Source organism: Dendroctonus ponderosae, unplaced genomic scaffold (genome assembly GCF_020466585.1).
Source record: "Dendroctonus ponderosae isolate FM_Combo_2020 unplaced genomic scaffold, Dpon_F_20191213v2 Dpon_F_20191213_218, whole genome shotgun sequence".
NCBI classification, from domain to species: domain Eukaryota; kingdom Metazoa; phylum Arthropoda; class Insecta; order Coleoptera; family Curculionidae; genus Dendroctonus; species Dendroctonus ponderosae.
In genome coordinates, this window is record NW_026018363.1 from 12,462 (window position 1) to 31,881 (window position 19,420).

Genomic DNA, 19,420 nt, shown 5'->3' on the forward strand with positions numbered 1-19,420 from the left:
TTATTATTCGACCATGCAAAATTGAACCATTCTGGCATTTGTGTTTTTTCTTTTTGGCGCAGTTGGACAATTACGAAATCAAACCCGGCAAGACCTTGAAAATTAACATAAGCGTACCCAATCTAAGGCTTTTCGTCGGCAACATACCAAAATCTAAAGGCAAAGAGGAGATTCTGGAGGAGTTTGGTAAATTGACAGGTAACGTTGCTTTGAACGCTTATTTTAATGAAACGAAACTAAATTAACTTCTAAATTGCAATGGAGCCGATGTTACGGTGTTATATGTTCTATAATAAACTTATGGCGTTTATTTAATTGCTTGCTTCGGATAAATAAAGTATATTTTATAATTATTTTTATCATAAAACACCGTTACTGGTCTGGCTCCAGTTCAAAAATCATCGTTTAACAAAATAAAATCGGCGTACGTTTGCCGGGCTCTGTATTTCTGTCTCTCTTGTCTCCAATGCTCTACCCCCATTCCGATCCAGTCAGTCCTATTTCTAAGCCCCCAGCCCCATTGCCCAAGGCACAAATATGGCTACCCTTCCACTGTTCTTGCAGCTGAATGATTATGAGATACGGAAAGGGAAAAAGATTGGCGTGACCATATCCTATAACAATCATCGGTTGTTTGTGGGCTATATACCAAAAAACCGGGATCGCGAGGATCTCTTGGAAGAATTTTCAAAGCATGCACGTAAGTTGAGCCTGCATAACCCCAACAACTAATTGGCTAGTCATTGATGGCCTTGTGAGATTAGGCTGAACTTTACATGTTTTCAAGAAGAAGCAAACATTAACATTATACTGACAAGATTTGATGCAAGAAGATTATAAATGCCAACGTTGCAAACAAAACTGTGGTCTATAGATCGACTTATTCTTTGATCGCCACATGTTAAAGCAGAAGAAAGCTAATCTATACGGATTATAGACAATTCATATTCATTTCACACAAGAACCTTACTAATGCCAGTAGTTGTCTTTTGTTGGTATGATGCCTTGCAAGTCCGACTGCAACACATGTTTGTCCATATTTTCTGGAATGTGTTAGTCACAAGCCTGTGAGCATTGGGTAGGGCAGGGCTGCCTATTTAGGAAAAGCTATAAAGTGAAGGGGGCTACTTTGAATTCGCTTAGCTGGTGTAACTACCCAATAACCGTGAACTTGAAGTAGCCTTCCGGATTTTCGAGCCTTTTCCTATTTTCCAAATTCCAAATTTGATTTCCGATATTTGAAAGATGATGCTTTTTTAAGTATATCGCTAATTTACATCCCACTAATTGACTCACATTTACACAGCTGGTCTCATTGAAGTGATAATCTACAGTTCTCCTGACGATAAAAAGAAAAACCGAGGGTTTTGCTTCCTAGAATACGAATCACATAAGGCCGCGTCACTGGCCAAACGACGACTTGGAACTGGCAGAATAAAGGTATATTATTTTACAATCAACAACAGTTCACATTGCCAATTTGATTCCTAGGGCATCAAGTGTTATGTTAATGTTTAATCGTATCGTTTTCGTGTTTCCTAGGTTTGGGGATGCGACATCATTGTGGACTGGGCTGATCCACAGGAGGAACCAGATGAACAGACAATGTCGAAGGTGAAAGTGCTCTACGTAAGGAATTTAACTCAAGACATCACCGAGGAAAAGCTGAAAGATTCATTCGAAGCATTTGGCAAAGTCGAAAGAGTAAAGAAAATTAAGGACTATGCTTTCATTCATTTTGAGGACAGGGATAACGCAATTAAGGTAAGTGTTCGTAAGATAATTTTAATCATTTTGTACAATAAAGATATTGGGCTCAAAATTCTGTTTTGGTTCCGTACAACAAATTGTAATTTCTCCACATTACAAGACTCGTAAAATGTTGTTGCTTTTCAGTATTTGTACCACTACAGCAATTGTTCTATTTATTGTAATTGTTACAGGCAATGGACGAATTAGACGGAAGAGAAATGGGAGGTTCAAATATAGAAGTGTCATTAGCTAAACCTCCGTCCGATAAAAAGAAAAAGGAAGAAATATTGAGGGCTCGCGAAAGGCGCATGATGCAAATGATGCAAGTTAGAGGAGGGTAAGTAACACTTGAATTTTAAATTACCTTGAACATTTTTCGAGCCAATCTGTTTTTACAATGAATAAGCAGAATTTAAACTAAACTAAATTTGATTTGCAATTTCACTTACTTTTCTCTGTACTATATTTTAGTAAGTAATATATTTTTGCTTTGTTTGCAGTGTGCAGGATCGGTAAGTATGTTTGTGTATTATTGTCGTACGGGATGTTTTAATGTGTTCGTATTCATTCTTACATGTTGTAGATTGTAGTCAAATAAGAATTGAAGTTAAAAAGTAGATATACAGGGTGTTTCTGAATAGTCTGTAGGAAGGTTTCCGTTAGATTTCAGCAGTAAAACCATTATTTAACAGTTTTAGATCAGTTTGTCTAATTACAAATTCTGTTGTTTTCAAGTTCAAGTACAATATTTCATGTTTTGAGGTGTTAATGGGCAATTTAGATCCTATACTCTGGGACTTTTTATACTAACACAAACTAAATATGTCGTTAAAGTCAGTTGTCATCTAATGCGGGGAATAATCGAATTATTAGACTATAGAAAGAATCGAATTCATAATAACAGCTAAATAACTAGATTTAGTTATACATCACGATTTAAAAACAGATACCAATTGCACACGAAAAACTTTCAATTGACTGAAAAAAAAAAAGATGTTTTTGCATCTTCGCGAACTCCTCGATAGGCAGATTTCACTTAAACGTAGACTGAAATTCCTATGGGTATTCGTATGAAATTAACCGATTATATGTTGATGTGAAGCAAATTTGTTTAAAAGTTTCTAATAAAATTGATGTTGAAAAAAAGTTGTGGCACACAACGTAAAACATTGTTAACAGTGGCTGAATTTAATTATATTAAATAATTCGAATTATGAGTATTAAACACGAGATATTCCTATCAACTTGATTGTAAAGGCATTCCGTAATTTAGGTTGGTTTCTTCTTAGGTTGGTGTCTAACATTTGATTTACTTCTTTTTCAGGATGATGCCGGGGGCTATGCCTCTTCGTGGACCCCCCGGGTCTGGTGGACCCCGTACAGGGCCTGGAATGAGAGGCCCCATGGGTCGCGGTGATTACGGTAAGTACAATCCTGGATCCTCGACAGGCAATCACACATTGATGATACTTTTAATAATGATAGCGCGCCCCTTAACCGATCGAGCGATTTGTTGTGTTTAGTCTGTTTGATGTTTATCAATATTTCGGTTGTTAGTATCAAAATATTATCAATTTATGAGTGAATAACCAGATATTTCACTAGAGTGATAACTTTTTAATAAATTTAAAAAATTTGGGTATTATTTCAGGTAGTTAGTTATTAGTTTACTTTACGATTGCCTTACATGATTACAAAACAATTAATTTTTCGAGTTGGAAACGAAAGTTGAATAATTTTTGTATAATTTTTTCTAAACAACAGAAACATCAAGCAGACTATGGACGATTATTCCTGTTTTCATTTGTGTCTAACGTTTACTTCTCTTGTGCAAAATAAATGGAACTTATCACAATAATAGTTTATCGCTTTTGCAGGGTGAGCTTAATTTATTTAACAATTTTAACACTCGTTTTAATGCGTACAGGGTGTCCAAAGTATACGTAAGAGCCATTTAAACTTAATTACCTTGCAGTCATATCTGAACGAAATTTGTACGTAAAAATCATATTTGGAAATATCACAGGCAGTTTTTGCTCCTGTTTAACATTTTTTAACAAAAGAAGGAATCTGTGGTTTATCATGTATACATATACAGGGTGACTCAAATGTGGTTTCAGTGCCAAGATATTAACAAGTGAAAGTCCAATACCCGCTTTATCATTGAGCGTTATTTTAAAATATCATTATGTTAAATTGGCAGACTATATGTAAACATTCCAATAGAAAAACTGCGAACTTGGAACGTTCGAAAAATGTAATTCAAAAAGTATGTTTTTGTACATTTTTCATAAAAAATAAGAGCGAAAATCAGTTAAATATTTTTTGAGAAAAATACGTATCAACATTCACTTGGCAAAGTTGCAGTTTGTATTTAGCATTTAAATTTGAACTGAAAAGCGTGACGTGCAGCAATATTTCCCTAATTCATGCACTAAAGAATGTTGTTGCCTAAGTTAACATTTAGTTCTTTCTCAATAGTCTTTTATGATCTATCCAGAGCAATGCAGCTAATTTGGAATCACCCTGTATATCAAGTGTGCCACAGAATATAAGTAAATTATTTATAAGTAAAATAATTAAACTATTTATTTTTGCTGTATGACATTTTGAAGGTGCAATAAGAAGCCACATCCAAGTATTTGCGTTCTGTTTTATACTGGGGACGCCCTGTATATTAGGTTCGATTATGTGTAGACGACACAGGACGTGCTCTACTACTTTCTTCTATACAGAACAGTCGAAGATTATGGTAACAGTAAAATTCTATGGGTTCAAACCTTCTACTTCTAATTAATATTTGCATTTTTTGAATGACATAAACAAGTTGCGATGTTTAGTTAAGCACTAAGAGGGTGCGATTAAGGTATCTTAAATTATTCAAGTTACATTTAGCGCTCTCCCCGTTCAGATTTTTCCGTCAAAAATCCCCAAAAATGAATTTTGAAGCAATTTATCAGTTTTTTGGCCCGTAACTTCTGTATTTTTTAAACAGATTATCAGAATATTTATTTAACTTCAAATTTTTTATAAATCGAAACTGCGCTCTCAATTCAATGGCTCACCCTGCTCCTGGGGTCCATTTTAATCGTTTAGGATGAATCTTGCGACTAATTAACATGCCTTTAATCGTTACATTTCGTCCAGTGAGAGTATTAAATGTATCTTTAAATTCTAAATTCATAAAAATGTTTGAAAACAAAGAATCTGTGCAAAATTGTCATAGTAGACCATTTTGTGAAAAATGGTCTACTATGACCATTTTTCACATATGAAAACCGTTTGAGTAGCTGTCATCTTTTCCTTTATCATTGTAAATTCTAAAGAAACTAATTTGCAATATTTAAAATAAAGTTTTGCGACTTAATAATTTTGACTCAAAACTGTATTCATTTGGAATTGAAAGGCATTCATTGTCGGGCTTGATTCAAGTTCTTATGAGTTGAATGCAGTGAAATGTTTTCAGTTATATTCTCAATTAGATATCGCTGTCGCCGTGTGTCTTTTGTAAAAAAGATGTCATTGGAAAGAGAACGGGTTAGGAGCAGATAACAAATTACCGTGAATCAAAAAATCGAAGAATAAAGAACCTGTTTTGTGTCTGTGGGAAACAACCCTGGTCTTTGAAGCCTTTTGATAAAAGGCATCGACAAAGGGTCGAATGCTTGCAAAAACTGTTACTGCATTAGGGGCAAAATTTGCACAAATGTTCTCAGAGTAAAGGGAGCCAAGATACGTGGGACATTGGGTTATGTACGGAACACGTGTGTGTGATCTAAAATCGACCCACAAATAATTTCGTTGGGATCTAGTGGCGAATTTGAAGATACATTTACTGAATCTCCTGGATGGAATGCACGAAGCTTGGCTTTTTGACAAGAAACCAGCACGATATAATTGTGTTTGAATTCACATGAAATTAATCAGATTCCAGCCGGGGCACCGCAAGAGGCAAAAGGGCAAAGTATTGAGCATACTGCACGCGGCCATCGACTGTTTTAACATTGCATGCGTCTTAATGTATTTAATATCCTTTTCCAATACATCCTGTACATTATGTGATAGATTTAACATTATCTCGTCGTCTCGATTTTAATATTGATGAGCTTGCTGTATTGGATTTGCACAGGTAAGTCACTGTTATACCTTCTTGCTCCCATCCACGTTCCCCTACGTACAAAGCTGTGGTGCAGGGAAGGACCGTTTATCAACAAATGATTTGACAACTTAAGAGTAACATTTTACTACAATTTGTTTTATCTTTTCCTTTTTTGTTTCCTGCTTTATTTTGGAATTTGGAGTTGTTACTCCTAAGGCTAATTCAGCAGGCAGATAAACGCGTCCACAAAATAAAACCTGGTCAATTTGGTATTTAGAATTTAGATGGTTTTGTAGAGTAAAATCACATCAGCTCTAGATTAATTAGTAGATTTACATGTGTCGTTATCAAGACAAGGTTTCGAATGACTTTTCCCGGCATGCTCACAGTATTACTTGAGAAGATTTTAATTAGATTGGCAGATTAGGCCCGACGAAAGACATGATTTTCCCAAAATTTTGATTGAAATTGTTCAGTTGGCTAAGTGGGCGTTATAGCTACTTATGGTATTACATCATTAACTTTTACTAACCCTACTGATTTGATTGCAATAAAATTAGTGTTACCATTGTTTGAGGTATCGTTCGTTTCTATGATGTAATACTGGCCAGTAGCAACTTATCTCTTTTGTAGATTACGATTATGACTATTACGGTTATGCGGATTACCGAGGCGGATACAGCGATCCTTATTACGATGACTATTACCGATACGAAGATTATTCATATTACGATTACCAGCAGCCCGCGTCAACAACATCAGCGACTGCTGCGTCGCAAGGGCGTGGTCGCGGCACCCAAGGCCGACCGCCCGCTCAGCCGGTGGGTGCCCAGTTTGGTCCAATTTACTTTGGTTAGGCTATAGTCAAAACGATCATGCCCCATCAAAAAATGTTTAAATCCATATTTTCAAATGATCGCTTGCCTTTTTTGCCTTTGCAAGCTCATGCCAATTGGATTTCCTGCATGTTTTCCGCAATGGAAAATATTGGAAATTCTTCACATGAGCTCTCACCATCAATGTGCTTTATGGTTTTGATGAGGCACTCGTTTTTTTTTATATTACCCACGACCAATCAGTAAGCGATTTGCAAAGGACTCTAAGTTGCATGGAATTACTTAAGTGGATTGGTGTGTTACTTGACAAAACTTCTGCTTAAAATCTACTTTATTCATTTCTTACTTTGTTACGCTCGAAAATTCGTATTTGCAATTAACCCCGCTGTCTAGTTTGAGGCTTTGACGTAATTCTACTAAATGTAAATCGAAATTTTAAATTGTTTAGTTACTCAGTCATTTTTGATTAACTAAGGGATTTATATGAGTAACCGTCTGATGGTTTAATCCCCTAAGAGTATCTAATACTCTGCCTTTTAAAGTTTCTAAAGGGTGGCGCTTTAGAAGGATTTTTAAAGGCTTTATTTGTCGAAAAAGCTTTAATTGGATCGCGTTTCAAAATGAGTTTCAACTATACAGGATGTTTCCTAAAAAGGTATACCTATTTATAATTCCATTAGTAAATTCAACCTAAAAAACTTTAAATATGATATAATAAAAAAAGTGAAACTGTAGTGCAAACTTAAAAAAACCTGTCGGGCCGCTATAGTAATTATTCACGGTTTTTCAAAGGTACGCTTACTGCTTAATGCAATTTTTAACTTCAATATAAATTTTCAAAGTTTGTTTAAAATGTTTTCTCTTATTTTAAATGGTACACTCTATACGTTTTTCATCGTAAATAAAATAATTTTCCAAAAAAAATTATAAAATAAAACAGACAGATAATTGCGATTGGTTTTGAAACGAAAAGCCGGTAAGCTGGCCGCCCTAAACATCAAAATTATAGTCTTCAAAAGGAAAGCAAATCTTTTATGCATGGATAAGGAAGAGAAATGTTTAGAATAATTAATTGATTCGTCTTTTCGTAGATTTACTTAATTATTCTGTGATTAGAATTATTACTGTTTTTAAATTTGTATTAATTAGTAAACGTAGTTACGTCATACATTAGCAAAGTGAATATTTACTGAAGCGGTCCTACAATTTTTAAAATTTTGTCTTGCAGTGTCATATTTTCCCACATTATCCCAGAAAAAAAGGTTTACGTTTTCCATATTAAGCTTTATTGAAACTTCGATCAGTTTTATCCATAACAATTAATGTCATAAATAGCGTCTTCCAATAAAAATCAATCAGACGTTTAATTTTTAACTTTCTTTGAGGCATCCTCATTAGTTGAGGCTATTTTAAAAATATGGTAAAAATAAAACTCTGTATGTCACCAAAAGAGTTTATGAAAAGAACTGATTCGCTCTTTCCTGAGAGAGGTAAAGTCTCGAGTAATGCGAAGTACCCTAAGCACTTAATTTCATAAAATTAAATTCGCTTTTTGAATGAGACAAAAATACATTTTTAGTTTTCTCTACTTTGCGCAACTTTGTCATTTTAGTAGTCTATGCTGAACAATTAAAACAAAACTGCTAACTAAATCCCCATTAACATTGCTTCAGTTCTCTTATCATTTTCGCTTAACGCACTAATTACCGTTTGTTACCTTTTGTTGTCAAGCTCCCAAACTAGTAGTTGCTTATTAAATCTATTTTATGTTATGTTTTCTTCGATGGTCAACTAACAGTTTATTGCTTAACTAAAAAATCTTTGCAAATCGCTGAAATTGATTATCTGAGAAGAAAACGGTTTTTGATTGTGGCGGTGTATCGACTAGCAATTGTGAACTAATCAAACTTACTGCATACGCAACGTGCGCATCTTATTCTATGTTACTAATTAGTCTAGCTGCTGTGGGTATCAGTACGTAACAAAAACTCGTGGCTGTAATGTGGAGTTAACTAATGAAACCATTCTGCGGACATGAGTTTGAAGCGTGCTTCCGCTCGTCATATGTCGGATGAAAGTGCATTTTGATGAAATAATTTCTGAGAATAATTGAGTATGAGAGGAAACTAGTGGTGAATGCAATTTGTCTAAAAGTTAACTAACATCACCGCAGCTTAGTCGAATACCGCCACCTTCAAATACCATCATATCTGAGTCAACCTCAAAATTTAACGCTGACGGCCGGGAAAAGTATTTATAACAAAATTGCAGCAAAACCTGCGTCCAATCAAGTTCTTAGTTAGATTCTGCATAGAAATGTAGCCTGCCAGCCAGCAGGTCACGAGCTGGCTCAGATATGATGTTGCTCTTAAGGCAGTTGTTATACTCGTTTTTATAATGAGTTAAACTGCAATCTCTTGTTGAGGTGTAGCACAGCCGCGGCAATAAATTTGCAGGGTTATCCAAAAACTGGGAGGAGCCACGCTGAACTACACTAACCCTACACCAATTCTAACATAACTGTGATATGTGCGATTGAAGCTACAAGTTTTGATCTCAATTTGCTGTTTTCTAAGCATTCAAATACAATGTTATTCAAAATTTTCAATGAGATCAAGAATTGAAGCCAAATGTGTATATTGTTTAATTTTTAGGTTGCTTCCAAGCGAGTGTCTAGACAGAGTGCAGCTTCATTTTGTGTTAATTTTTCGTTTACTTTAATTGGCAATTTTTTGATAATTTTTTTACAATTGACTACCCAAGTATGCACGATATTGAAGTGTGCAGTTTTTCAATAACCCTGAGTAAATTACACTTTATTGACTAATATGCGACCGTAATTGTGTCTGTTAATTTGTTGGGCCATGTTACTTGAGTTCCATGCTTTTTACTTGTTTTCCTTAATTCCGTTGCTATTTTGCTTCATTAATTGCTTTTAGCCCGCTTTGCTTATTGCTTTCGCTTTGCTTATATTTTTGGTTGATGGGAGGATTGAAACCGCTCCTCAACACATCGTGGCGTATTTCTATTTTTTTGCCTAGCTAAACATATATAATTCTTTATTATTTTGTTGTATTTGTAAAAACTATGAATTTTTTGGATAACCCTTTTATCAAATATTTTAGTCTTAGGTTAGGTTGGGACGACTCTAGTTTGTCTACTAGTCGAGTCGTCCTAGTTAATATTTGATTTTACAAATATTTTTTACACCCATCGTTAAAATGAGTTTGCGTTGTTAAGCCGTACGTTGACAATTCTATTAAATTCTTGATTGATTTTACTAGGAAATGGAAGACATTTGTTGCCGGGCAGACGGATATTTTCTTGAACGAAACACTACTCAGGTTTGTCCTTTATACCTTGATTTTCCTAGAATAAAATAATCCTTCTTGAACTTTGATTTGCGCAAAGTACCAACTATTATCAATGTAGTAAGTACAAAACGGTTTGCAATTTTTTTACTTAACATAGTAAGGAACTTATCAAATGTTAGAGTTGGGGCGTACAGAGAAAACAAGATTTGAAGATTTAAAGTATCTGAAATGTTTCTTGAACGAATTTCTTGTGCTTAGTACAAAATTATCTTAGAAACTTCAAAGTATTTTTTCGGGGTTATTTAATTCATAAAGTCATGGAAAATTTAAGTGCATTGAAAGTTGCTCATAGTAAGTACTTAGCATATATCAATTGGTCCCGATTTCCAACCTTCTCATAAACTACCAAGTCTATCTACAAAATTTACAGTTTGCTGGATATCGATGGTAATCTATAGAGATACCTTGCATCTAGATTAAACAGAGGCATCTAGTAAAGTTTGTTAAGCGTTTTGAATGGTAATTTTCTATGTGAAGATTAATGTATTGGTAACTCAACAACACACCTCCCGTTTATTATTTACTAATGTGGCCAAGTTGTTTCTTAACTAAAAAGTCATGTTTTATAAGTAATTACGTTTTCAAATTTGCTCGACTTGGAAGAATGCTTTTCATTTAAAATAAATTGTTTCCTGGCCACAGATTTAAAATTTTGAAGAACTTTTGGCTTCTTTAAGAATTAATACCCATTTCCTGATCCTTTTCACCCAACCAGTGTAATGGTGCAAAAATAAGAAAACATCCGGTTTAGTCGTATGGTTATTTAAAAGTTATTTGGGCAAATTTTGATGGGTGTACTATGATATTTAGATGTCTATTTACATTATTCCGATTACATAATGTGGAAACTTGACTATTTGCAATTCTCATTTTGCGAAACTAACGAATAACTGTATATATTGTCCAAAAAATATGGGAAATCTGTTGGAAACGGCATAAAATTTGTTTAAAAAATCTTCCAATGCGGCAAAGAAACTCCTGCTAAAGACATTTGTTATACAGCTTCCAAAACTTTTCCCACTATTTCTCGTAAAACGTAGGCTTGACAAAGGACAACAATTTATTCACTCAGTTTTTATTCAATCTATGCATTTGTATGTAATTAACTGTTCGAGCTCAAAACTGGAGAATAAAATTGTTTTTTTGGCCTAAAAAATGTTAAATCTACATCGTTGTGAGTTTTAAATATATATTTTTTGTTTAGGTTGGCCGTGGGCGTGGGGCGGTGGCACGTGGCCGGGGAGCCGGTGGGCCACCGGGCCGTGGGGCGGCACAGGGGGGCCGAGTGGGACGGGGCGCGGGCGCACCCCGTGGGGTGGCGCGCCCGGCCGCTCGTGGAGTGGCCCGAGGCAAGGGGGCAAGTTTACAAGGTATGTGTACTGTTTTACAATGTTTGAGTTGAAAACAATAATCAATCTTGGATTTTATTATTGAAAAAGAATGCTTGTAAAATACCACGCTCAGTGTATGTAGAATTATCACATCCGACCTGATCACCGTAGTTCGGAAACTATTAATATCAAAATTGCTGAGAATTTTGAAAAATAATGCATAAATAAAACTAACAACATTTTTTTTTTCTGAGTTAAAAATACCATACGGTTTTTGTTGCAGAGCTTGGTGCTATCAATTTTTCTTTATGCGTTACGGGTGTTAAAAATATAGTTAAATATCAAATATGTATGTATAAGAAATTGGGGAGACGGCAAGTTCAAGATAATGCACAGAAGATACGCATTAAAAAATGTTTAGAATGTGCGGAAGGGTTCCAAAATTTTTTTATGCGAGCAATTTTGGGTATCTTTTGTAAAATTGTTTTTGTCTTGTTAATTTATTAATAAATAAAGTTTTGTCTTATTATTATATACGCTTGATAAAACTCTAATAAACTACTTAAAAATTTCAATGTTCCGCACATTTACATATTAATTCCTCGTTAATGCAGATTTACATACATGGTGTTCAATAATAAACCTACAAACTCTTGCTGGTAGAGGTCATCAAGGCCAAAATTTTTGTTTGTGCGCATGAGCCCCCTTAAAGAAATTGTTTTTTTTAAGAGGCTGTCAAAGTTTGTTTATGGCCAAATTAGGCTTTTTTTGAATTAATTACAATTGATACAGTGTACATGATAATTGATACATATTTTTACAAGTGTGCTCATAAAACCATTGGGCAGGAGCTTTCGAGTCAAGGGGGGTCAAGTAGTACAAATTCAGTCTTTTGTTGTCTATGAAATTAGAAAAATTATCGTTATATCATTATAAACCCAGCGCAAGGGGGGGTCATGACCCCCATGATCCCCCCTGGATCCGCCTTTGCCGTTGGGTTAGTTTAGTGTGTACAAAAAGTAACAGTCGGTAGTTTTTTGAAATTTCCATAGGGTTGCAAATCAACAGTTCGAACAATTCTAAACTGCAATTAGTAATTTTCTTACTATCTAATAATTGATAATATAGATACAATTTGTCTCGAAAACAAATCTCATGCTCCTGGATAATTGATTCTATATCAATTATCCAGTTATCCTGTTTTGTCATGACCAAACACCATGCTCAGGAACTTAGCAACAAACTGAAAATTTGATTTAAATGTGTCACTCATTCATTTCAAGCGTCTCACATATAAAAATTATTTTTTACATGTTAACTTTATGTTTCGCAAAAACTTTGACTGAGACCCAAGAAAGATAAGAATATAATAATTTAAATGTAAAGTAGACGTTTGTCGGACTTCTGGAGCAACCCTCCAGGTACTATTTATAGGACTACTTCAGATCTCCAAAACTTTTTTTTATCTACGCTGTATATATGTAGCAGCATTATTGATTCGCTTTTTGGCAATCGTAAAAAGTTCGGAACACCTTTTGATCTGCACTAAACGACCTAAAAGCGTTTTGAAATTTTTTCCAACGTTGCAAGTTTAGTGGTGCACAGACAAATGGATTTACAGAAAAAACTCAATAATGCAACATTCGGAAATGATAAATCATAATCATAGGTCATATTAAAATCTACGCCTTTAGAAATAGATCGATTTAATTAAAATGAAGCAATTAGGTTCGTAGTGTTAGAACTGATCCAGATTATTGTATGTTACCTTTATTGCTATTAACGTAATCCCTTTATCCTTTTCCAGTGGCTTGTATGTCGGTTGGTTAGATCATTCCATCCCAGTCCCTACTCCTTGTTCAGTTTAGCTGTTTTTTCCCCACAGAAGTGATTTTTTTGTTGGAATGCAGCATGTATGTTTCCCATTATTTAAAAAAACCATGCAAATATGGTTTCACAACCAAACAAATCTATCTGCTTTTTTGATAAACCACCAGTCATACTGGACTGAATGAACAATGGCATTTTAGGTTCATAAATATTTACGCTTGCAATTCGTTTATATATAAACACCATGTTCAAAGTATTATTGGATTATCTACTGTGTTCAACGCAAGATTTTATTTAAAAAACTCTATACTAATATGCGAATATTTAGTTGATTTCGACAAGCATGCTTTAACATGAAAAATTGGATTATCCTTTAAAAATATGTTTCATTCAATATAAGATGCGTTTGATTATTATATTTTATCGACATGCGTTTTTAATTTTTTTATACAGGTCGTGTCTTTTAAAGTATCACTTACTTTGACTTTTACTATGACCCAATTGTTCAATATAAAAGGACCCGTATGAGATTGTTCATGTGCAATTCAACTTTCAGCGTTGTAAGACGTTGTCTCTGAAATATGTGGTATACAGGAGGTGCAATATAAAATGCCTATTAGTCATATTTGAGTTAATTTGGTTGGGCTATAGAACGGGCAAGATTTTATAAGGCTCAACCTGTATGAACGTCTAAGACTTTCGTTTTTTCAATTGTAAATTAATCGGAAAATTACCACAAAAAATTGAATATCCAACGGGGACAAGGGCACCTTTTAACTATTTATTTAAATAATTTTTATATATAACTTTCACAACTCGCAGATCTAAAAAAATTACTAAAAACCGACCAAGTTGAGAGCTAATGTTCAAGACTAGTTACAACAAAAAACGACCGATAGCACAAATGGGACATTCCATGATCAATAACAAAACATTTAAATTGAGCTTTGAGCTAGCAACAAATATACAGGCCAGTAGAAATTGAAAAGGAGATCATTAAAGTGTCAACTATTTGAATAATAGTGAACTTAAAATGTCAGTGTTATTCATTGTGAATCTCAAATGATTTATTGGTTGTGATTCCTATGAATTGTGATGTATACAGAGTGGCGGTTTTTCTACTTTATTAATTATTGTTATGGAGGAACGGCCTTTTTTATGGCAAGTTTCTTTAATATTTCGTCAAAACACCAACAGAAGCGATGCCTGTCTGTTAGATCTGGACGCACCAGTAGAACTCGTACAGCACTTGTACAACCTGCAAAATTAGCACTGATCTGAGCAGAGAACTTTAAAATAATGCGAAAAAAACTAGCACTCTCTATATGCACAAGTCATGTTGCTGTTTCCAAATATGCATATAAGTGAAAATATGTCTTAATAATTTTGTTAATTATTTCAGCAGGTAAACGGAAGTTTGATGGGGGTCACCAAAATCAAGGGGAGACAAAGCGACGCTTCCAGAGCGGCGGTGGGCAAGGGGGTTGGGGCGGCCAGCCTTTGGCACAACAGCCCCTAAACGGCGATCAATGGTACCAAGACTCGTACGGAGCATGGAGCTAAACGGTGCACGGCGCGTGCATGTGGCTGTTGAGTGAGAGCAAGTATGAATGCGAGTGGCTGGGCGCCGTTCAGCTACAGATTGGGCGAATATTATTGGCACGAGAAGGCAAGATATTTGTTCGGTCAGTTCAGTCACAGGAAACACTTCAGATATTTTGAATCAACAGTTTACCAAAACTGTATCCAAATATGTCTCTCTCTCGATCAGTCGACATCAAATTTTATAGGGATAATTTTAAAAACACACTAATTGATTATTTTTGAAATGTTTTTCCAAATGCCATGTCGACTATGTTGTTGCTAATTACTAGTTTTTATTCAATTTACAATCAAAATGTTAACTCAAGACTTCACAGCGTGTCAAATGTTCGCCCATACCGTTTTATGTCTCCGATACCAGGCCAAGTCGCGGTGTCCCCAAACTGCTATTACTAATAACAATTGTATTAATTTCTTGCGAAAATTGCCTTATCTGCATTTCGAATTGTGTTTTCAGAAATTTGTTATTTTGCGGTTCTAAATTTGTTATATACTATGGTTAATTACGTACTATTAAATTGTATGAGTTGATTTATGTTTTCTTTTGTGTATTTAAGCGCTCTCATGGGCATAGCGTTATGGTCCAAGTTGTTCTTGGCACTTGTTTTTATTACTTGATTTGCCATATTCGAACTCCATCAAGAAATTCAATGCCACTACTCAGTGTGCTTCAATATGTTCAAAAATATTTATAATTTGTCTCGTAAATTAAACATTGCTGTGTAAGAGAATCGAATAGACACTGTTAATTTATGCATAGTATATTTACATTTTGTATTTACTCAATTTCATTTCAATATCATGATAAAAAATTATCATTTTATTATCATAACAATTAGAGTAATCATTGCGAAATTTGTGTAATTATTTAGAAACTGATTTAAATATCTACATAATTTAACAGTGAACGGCTCTAACAAATTATTTAAATTATAGTGGGTTGAAGACACTGTATTTTCAAGATAGTACGAGTGTTTTTTTTATTGTGTATGATATAATTTTATATATTTTATCTTGGTGATGCATTTTTGCATTGTGATGATCGTATTTTAGCAGTAATTCTAAGATGTCCTGACATGTACTTCTGTTTCTCCCCACATTTCAACCACAAAATCCGCAAATATTTCGGATACCCCCTTCCGTAAATGCTTAGATAAATCCAGACGTGGCCCGGAATTTCAGATAGAACAGCTAAAACCTTCAGTAATTGCAATTCTAGTATATTTTAATCATGTTTACTTTGGTTTGTATTGTCCGTATATTATTGCTTTTATTACTTTTCGCCTGATATTCACAGACACCTGTGTTAGCGGTAAACTTTCATATTTAATTCTAATTAATAATTTTTTGTTTTAGTGTGACGTAGCTAATATTTACTATTTTTGCCTGATACAGGATATGACATAGTTACACTTTTTTTGCAATTTACTACAATCACAAAACCATACCACTGTGAGAAAGACATGGGCGATCGTATCGTGTGCTGCCCTGTATGTGTAGTTTCTTGGTAATATTAGTCAGATTCAACGGTGCACTGCATTGTTATTCAACTTGTATCAATAATTTTAACAAGATGACTGATGGTTTAATATGTCTCAATAAACAGTTGTATGTGTATTACAATTTCAATTTTAGTTTTATTACCTTTCGTAAACACTCCTGGAAAAATTATGTACTGTGCGTATTATTATTAAACTTACCATAGAGATTCAAGGAGTTCATTTTTGAACTATTCTGAAATAGATCCTTCTTTGATTTTTCAAAATTCCGTTTTGTATCGAAGATGCGGAAATTCTGCACAAATTGATTTCGAAAGTTATTTTATTATTATTTTAATATGAAAAGACAATTAATTTCGTTATGTGGCTGCAAGTGACTACATTCTTAGTTATAAATAAATGTATTAAAAATGTTTTTAGTCTCCAGTGCCTCGCAAATAGGTGAAAGAGCGTACTTTTTTCAGCTGCAGATTTAATATATATAAAAACATTTGAGAAATGAGTGTAAAAACTAGCATTATTGTACCGAAGCTAATGGGTACTTACGACAAAAAATAACGCAAGGTTTCTTAATGATTTCTTTTTGTGCAACTTATCTTCAGTTAAACATGGAAAAAAGAAGTTAAAGCGCCTGCTTCTTCAGTGATCAATGCCGCAGGAAGATATACTAAACACAGCGCTCGATGTATTATAAAGATGATATTTTAGGATGCGCTGTATATGTAATTTAACTCATATATATCTGATATCTGATTTTTAACTAGTGTTAAGTGTCATTTAATTTATCACATAACTTATTATTTTAACGCTCTATTACTTTTTCGCAAATACATTTAGACCGTTTATCGACATTTTACTGTAACATATTACCGAAAAATTAGGCCGATGAAATGTCTCAAAAATAGTAAGTTTAATTTATTTTTTGTGTTTATTACGTTCAGACCTAGTTGTGAGGGTAAACGTTTCTCTAATTCTGCAAATATCTGCGAAAATTGATCCTAAGTGATGTTTGCATCTTATTACTTCCCTATCAGTCTTCTAACGGACTATACCGAAGCCAATTTGTAAGTTTCTAAGTTACAGATTTGTTGAAAAATAGCGCAAAACGAATACCAAATTTCGTCACTGTGTTTGCAAAATTATGAACTTTCTGATAAGCCATGCTGGCGTAATTGACCATCATTAAACGGCCAATTTCTTCAGCGATTAAATTTTTCACTGTATATTTTAAGCTTTTTGAGATAAACGAAATTCTTGTTAATCGGAAAAGAATAAATAAATAGATAATTTTATGTAGTCATATGCCGATAAACTCTTGGTTTCCGAGATACAGGGTGTTGAAATTATAGTGATTATTTTGGTTTTCCGGTTCAAGTCTTGTATTTTTTGAGTATTTTTTCACATTTGGAAGGCAGGCTCGTTTTGCGATTGTACAGAGAGGTACATATTTTTTAAGGTGCGCCACAGAATTTTAGCAGCTTTTTTTTTAACCCACTTAGAGAAACCTTCTTGTCTCTTGTGCGTTCAACATATCTACCCCCTTTTTCAGTTATTTGATAAAATATTAATTTTTTGTTAGCAGTGTAGTTTGTTATTAAAAAGTTATTAACTATTAATTTTTATTTAATCAAAATACTTTCGTAGATTCGACACGCGGTATTTTCGAAACTACGGGTTGCAATCATAAAAATGTTTTCTGTATTTTCCTATCACATCTTATTCTAGCTGTTGAAACGTGAAGCATCTTATGAATGCTCATAGAGTAGAGACGGGATGGAACTGTGCTTATTATCATAGACTATTTACAAACAAATATCTGTTCTTGACATTTTTTAAAGCGATTCTTGATACATTGGTGGACTGGACTAAATTACTAGTTGTAAAGGGCTGTAAAGGGCTCACAAATTGTAAAACAAAGTGTGTAACGCCAGAGACTACTAATCTCTGGTAACGCATGCTGTTGCACAATAATTTTCTAATGTTTGGTAGTGTTTTATGTCCACTATTATTCAATTTATTAATACAAAACTATCGAAAAAAAAACAGATAGGACGCAGATAAGGGCTAGGGAGAAAAGAGATAAAAATTCTTTGGTATGTGGGCCACGCAATTCTGATCTCGGATACTGAAAATAACCTATGGTGCTTGGTGCATACCTTTAAAACAACGACATAAATTTACAATATGCAGATATCAACATCTAAGACCAAATCGCTCGTAGTAGCAAGGGATCCCAGACGATGCAAAATCGTAATTAACGAAGAAGCAATCGAAGAAGTTTCCAAGTTCGAATATCTGGGAATAGAAATATCCATCTGCGGAGATCTAAAAGAAAGTCTACGAAAGCAGGCTAATAAAGCAGCTTAGGTACCAGGATGTTCAAGGGGTGTTAGCTGGAGGGATAGAGATGTGAGGCTGGACGGCAAAATAGGGGTACATAAGTCATGTGTAAGGTCAATACTAACATATTCAATAGAAACGAGAGCTGAATCAGCAGAAGCCAAAATAATACTTACAACAACCGAAATGAAAACATTAAGATCAATTCCAAATCAAAATTAATTCCTGGGTTTCAGTCATTTATTGTCCCTATTTATCAATTAAAATACGTTTCGGTGTATTTTTCCACCATCATCAGTTTTTCTAAAATAACAGATAGTTATAAAAAATTTCATTAATTTAAAAAACAACCACAGTTCGTCAACAGCCTCATCATATCACACATTAAAATACATCACAATTGCAATACTTTAAAACATTCTAAAATTAATTAGGCCTAACAGTTGATTAGTCAGGACAATCAAATCTGGGAAGAGACTAAAATTCTTTGTTCAGACACTTAAATATTTTTACTTACATGGGTAGCATTGTTGCTGCTTTAAGCCTTGGCATACACTTGGAGTATTTTGTCCATTTTGGACACAAGGCGAATAAAATACTGTTTATATTGATTTATTTTACTTTCAGCTATTTTTCTTTGTATTCTGAGGATATTATTTTGGGTTTGCAAAATTCTTCAATATACCGGGTGTTAGTTAATATTCTATGTTTATTTCATTTAATTAATGTATGATATACTGAGCTAAGATTGTCGGTA

The 19,420-nt window shown here is 34.1% G+C and overlaps 1 protein-coding gene across 14 annotated transcripts in view; it reads left to right on the top strand.

The window, feature by feature from the left end:
- The window catches only part of LOC109543157 (heterogeneous nuclear ribonucleoprotein Q-like), a 28,411-nt gene extending 11,958 nt beyond the window's left edge, over positions 1–16,453 (top strand). For 3 of the 14 annotated variants that reach the window (XM_048664373.1, XM_019912720.2, XM_048664379.1), the window contains exons 6-15: positions 63–198; positions 1,307–1,440; positions 1,543–1,764; positions 1,944–2,089; positions 2,253–2,264; positions 3,077–3,174; positions 6,485–6,672; positions 9,972–10,031; positions 11,266–11,431; positions 14,625–16,453. In XM_048664373.1, the coding sequence (XP_048520330.1) occupies positions 63–198; positions 1,307–1,440; positions 1,543–1,764; positions 1,944–2,089; positions 2,253–2,264; positions 3,077–3,174; positions 6,485–6,672; positions 9,972–10,031; positions 11,266–11,431; positions 14,625–14,785 (1,323 nt within the window). In that variant the 3' untranslated portion in view covers positions 14,786–16,453. Of the gene's footprint in view, positions 1–62; positions 199–564; positions 701–1,306; positions 1,441–1,542; positions 1,765–1,943; positions 2,090–2,252; positions 2,265–3,076; positions 3,175–6,484; positions 6,673–9,971; positions 10,032–11,265; positions 11,432–13,199; positions 13,306–14,624 lie in introns of those variants that run through there. The other 11 variants (XM_048664375.1, XM_048664376.1, XM_048664382.1 and 8 more) reach the window with 11 other exon arrangements.
- Positions 16,454–19,420: the final 2,967 nt, after the last annotated feature.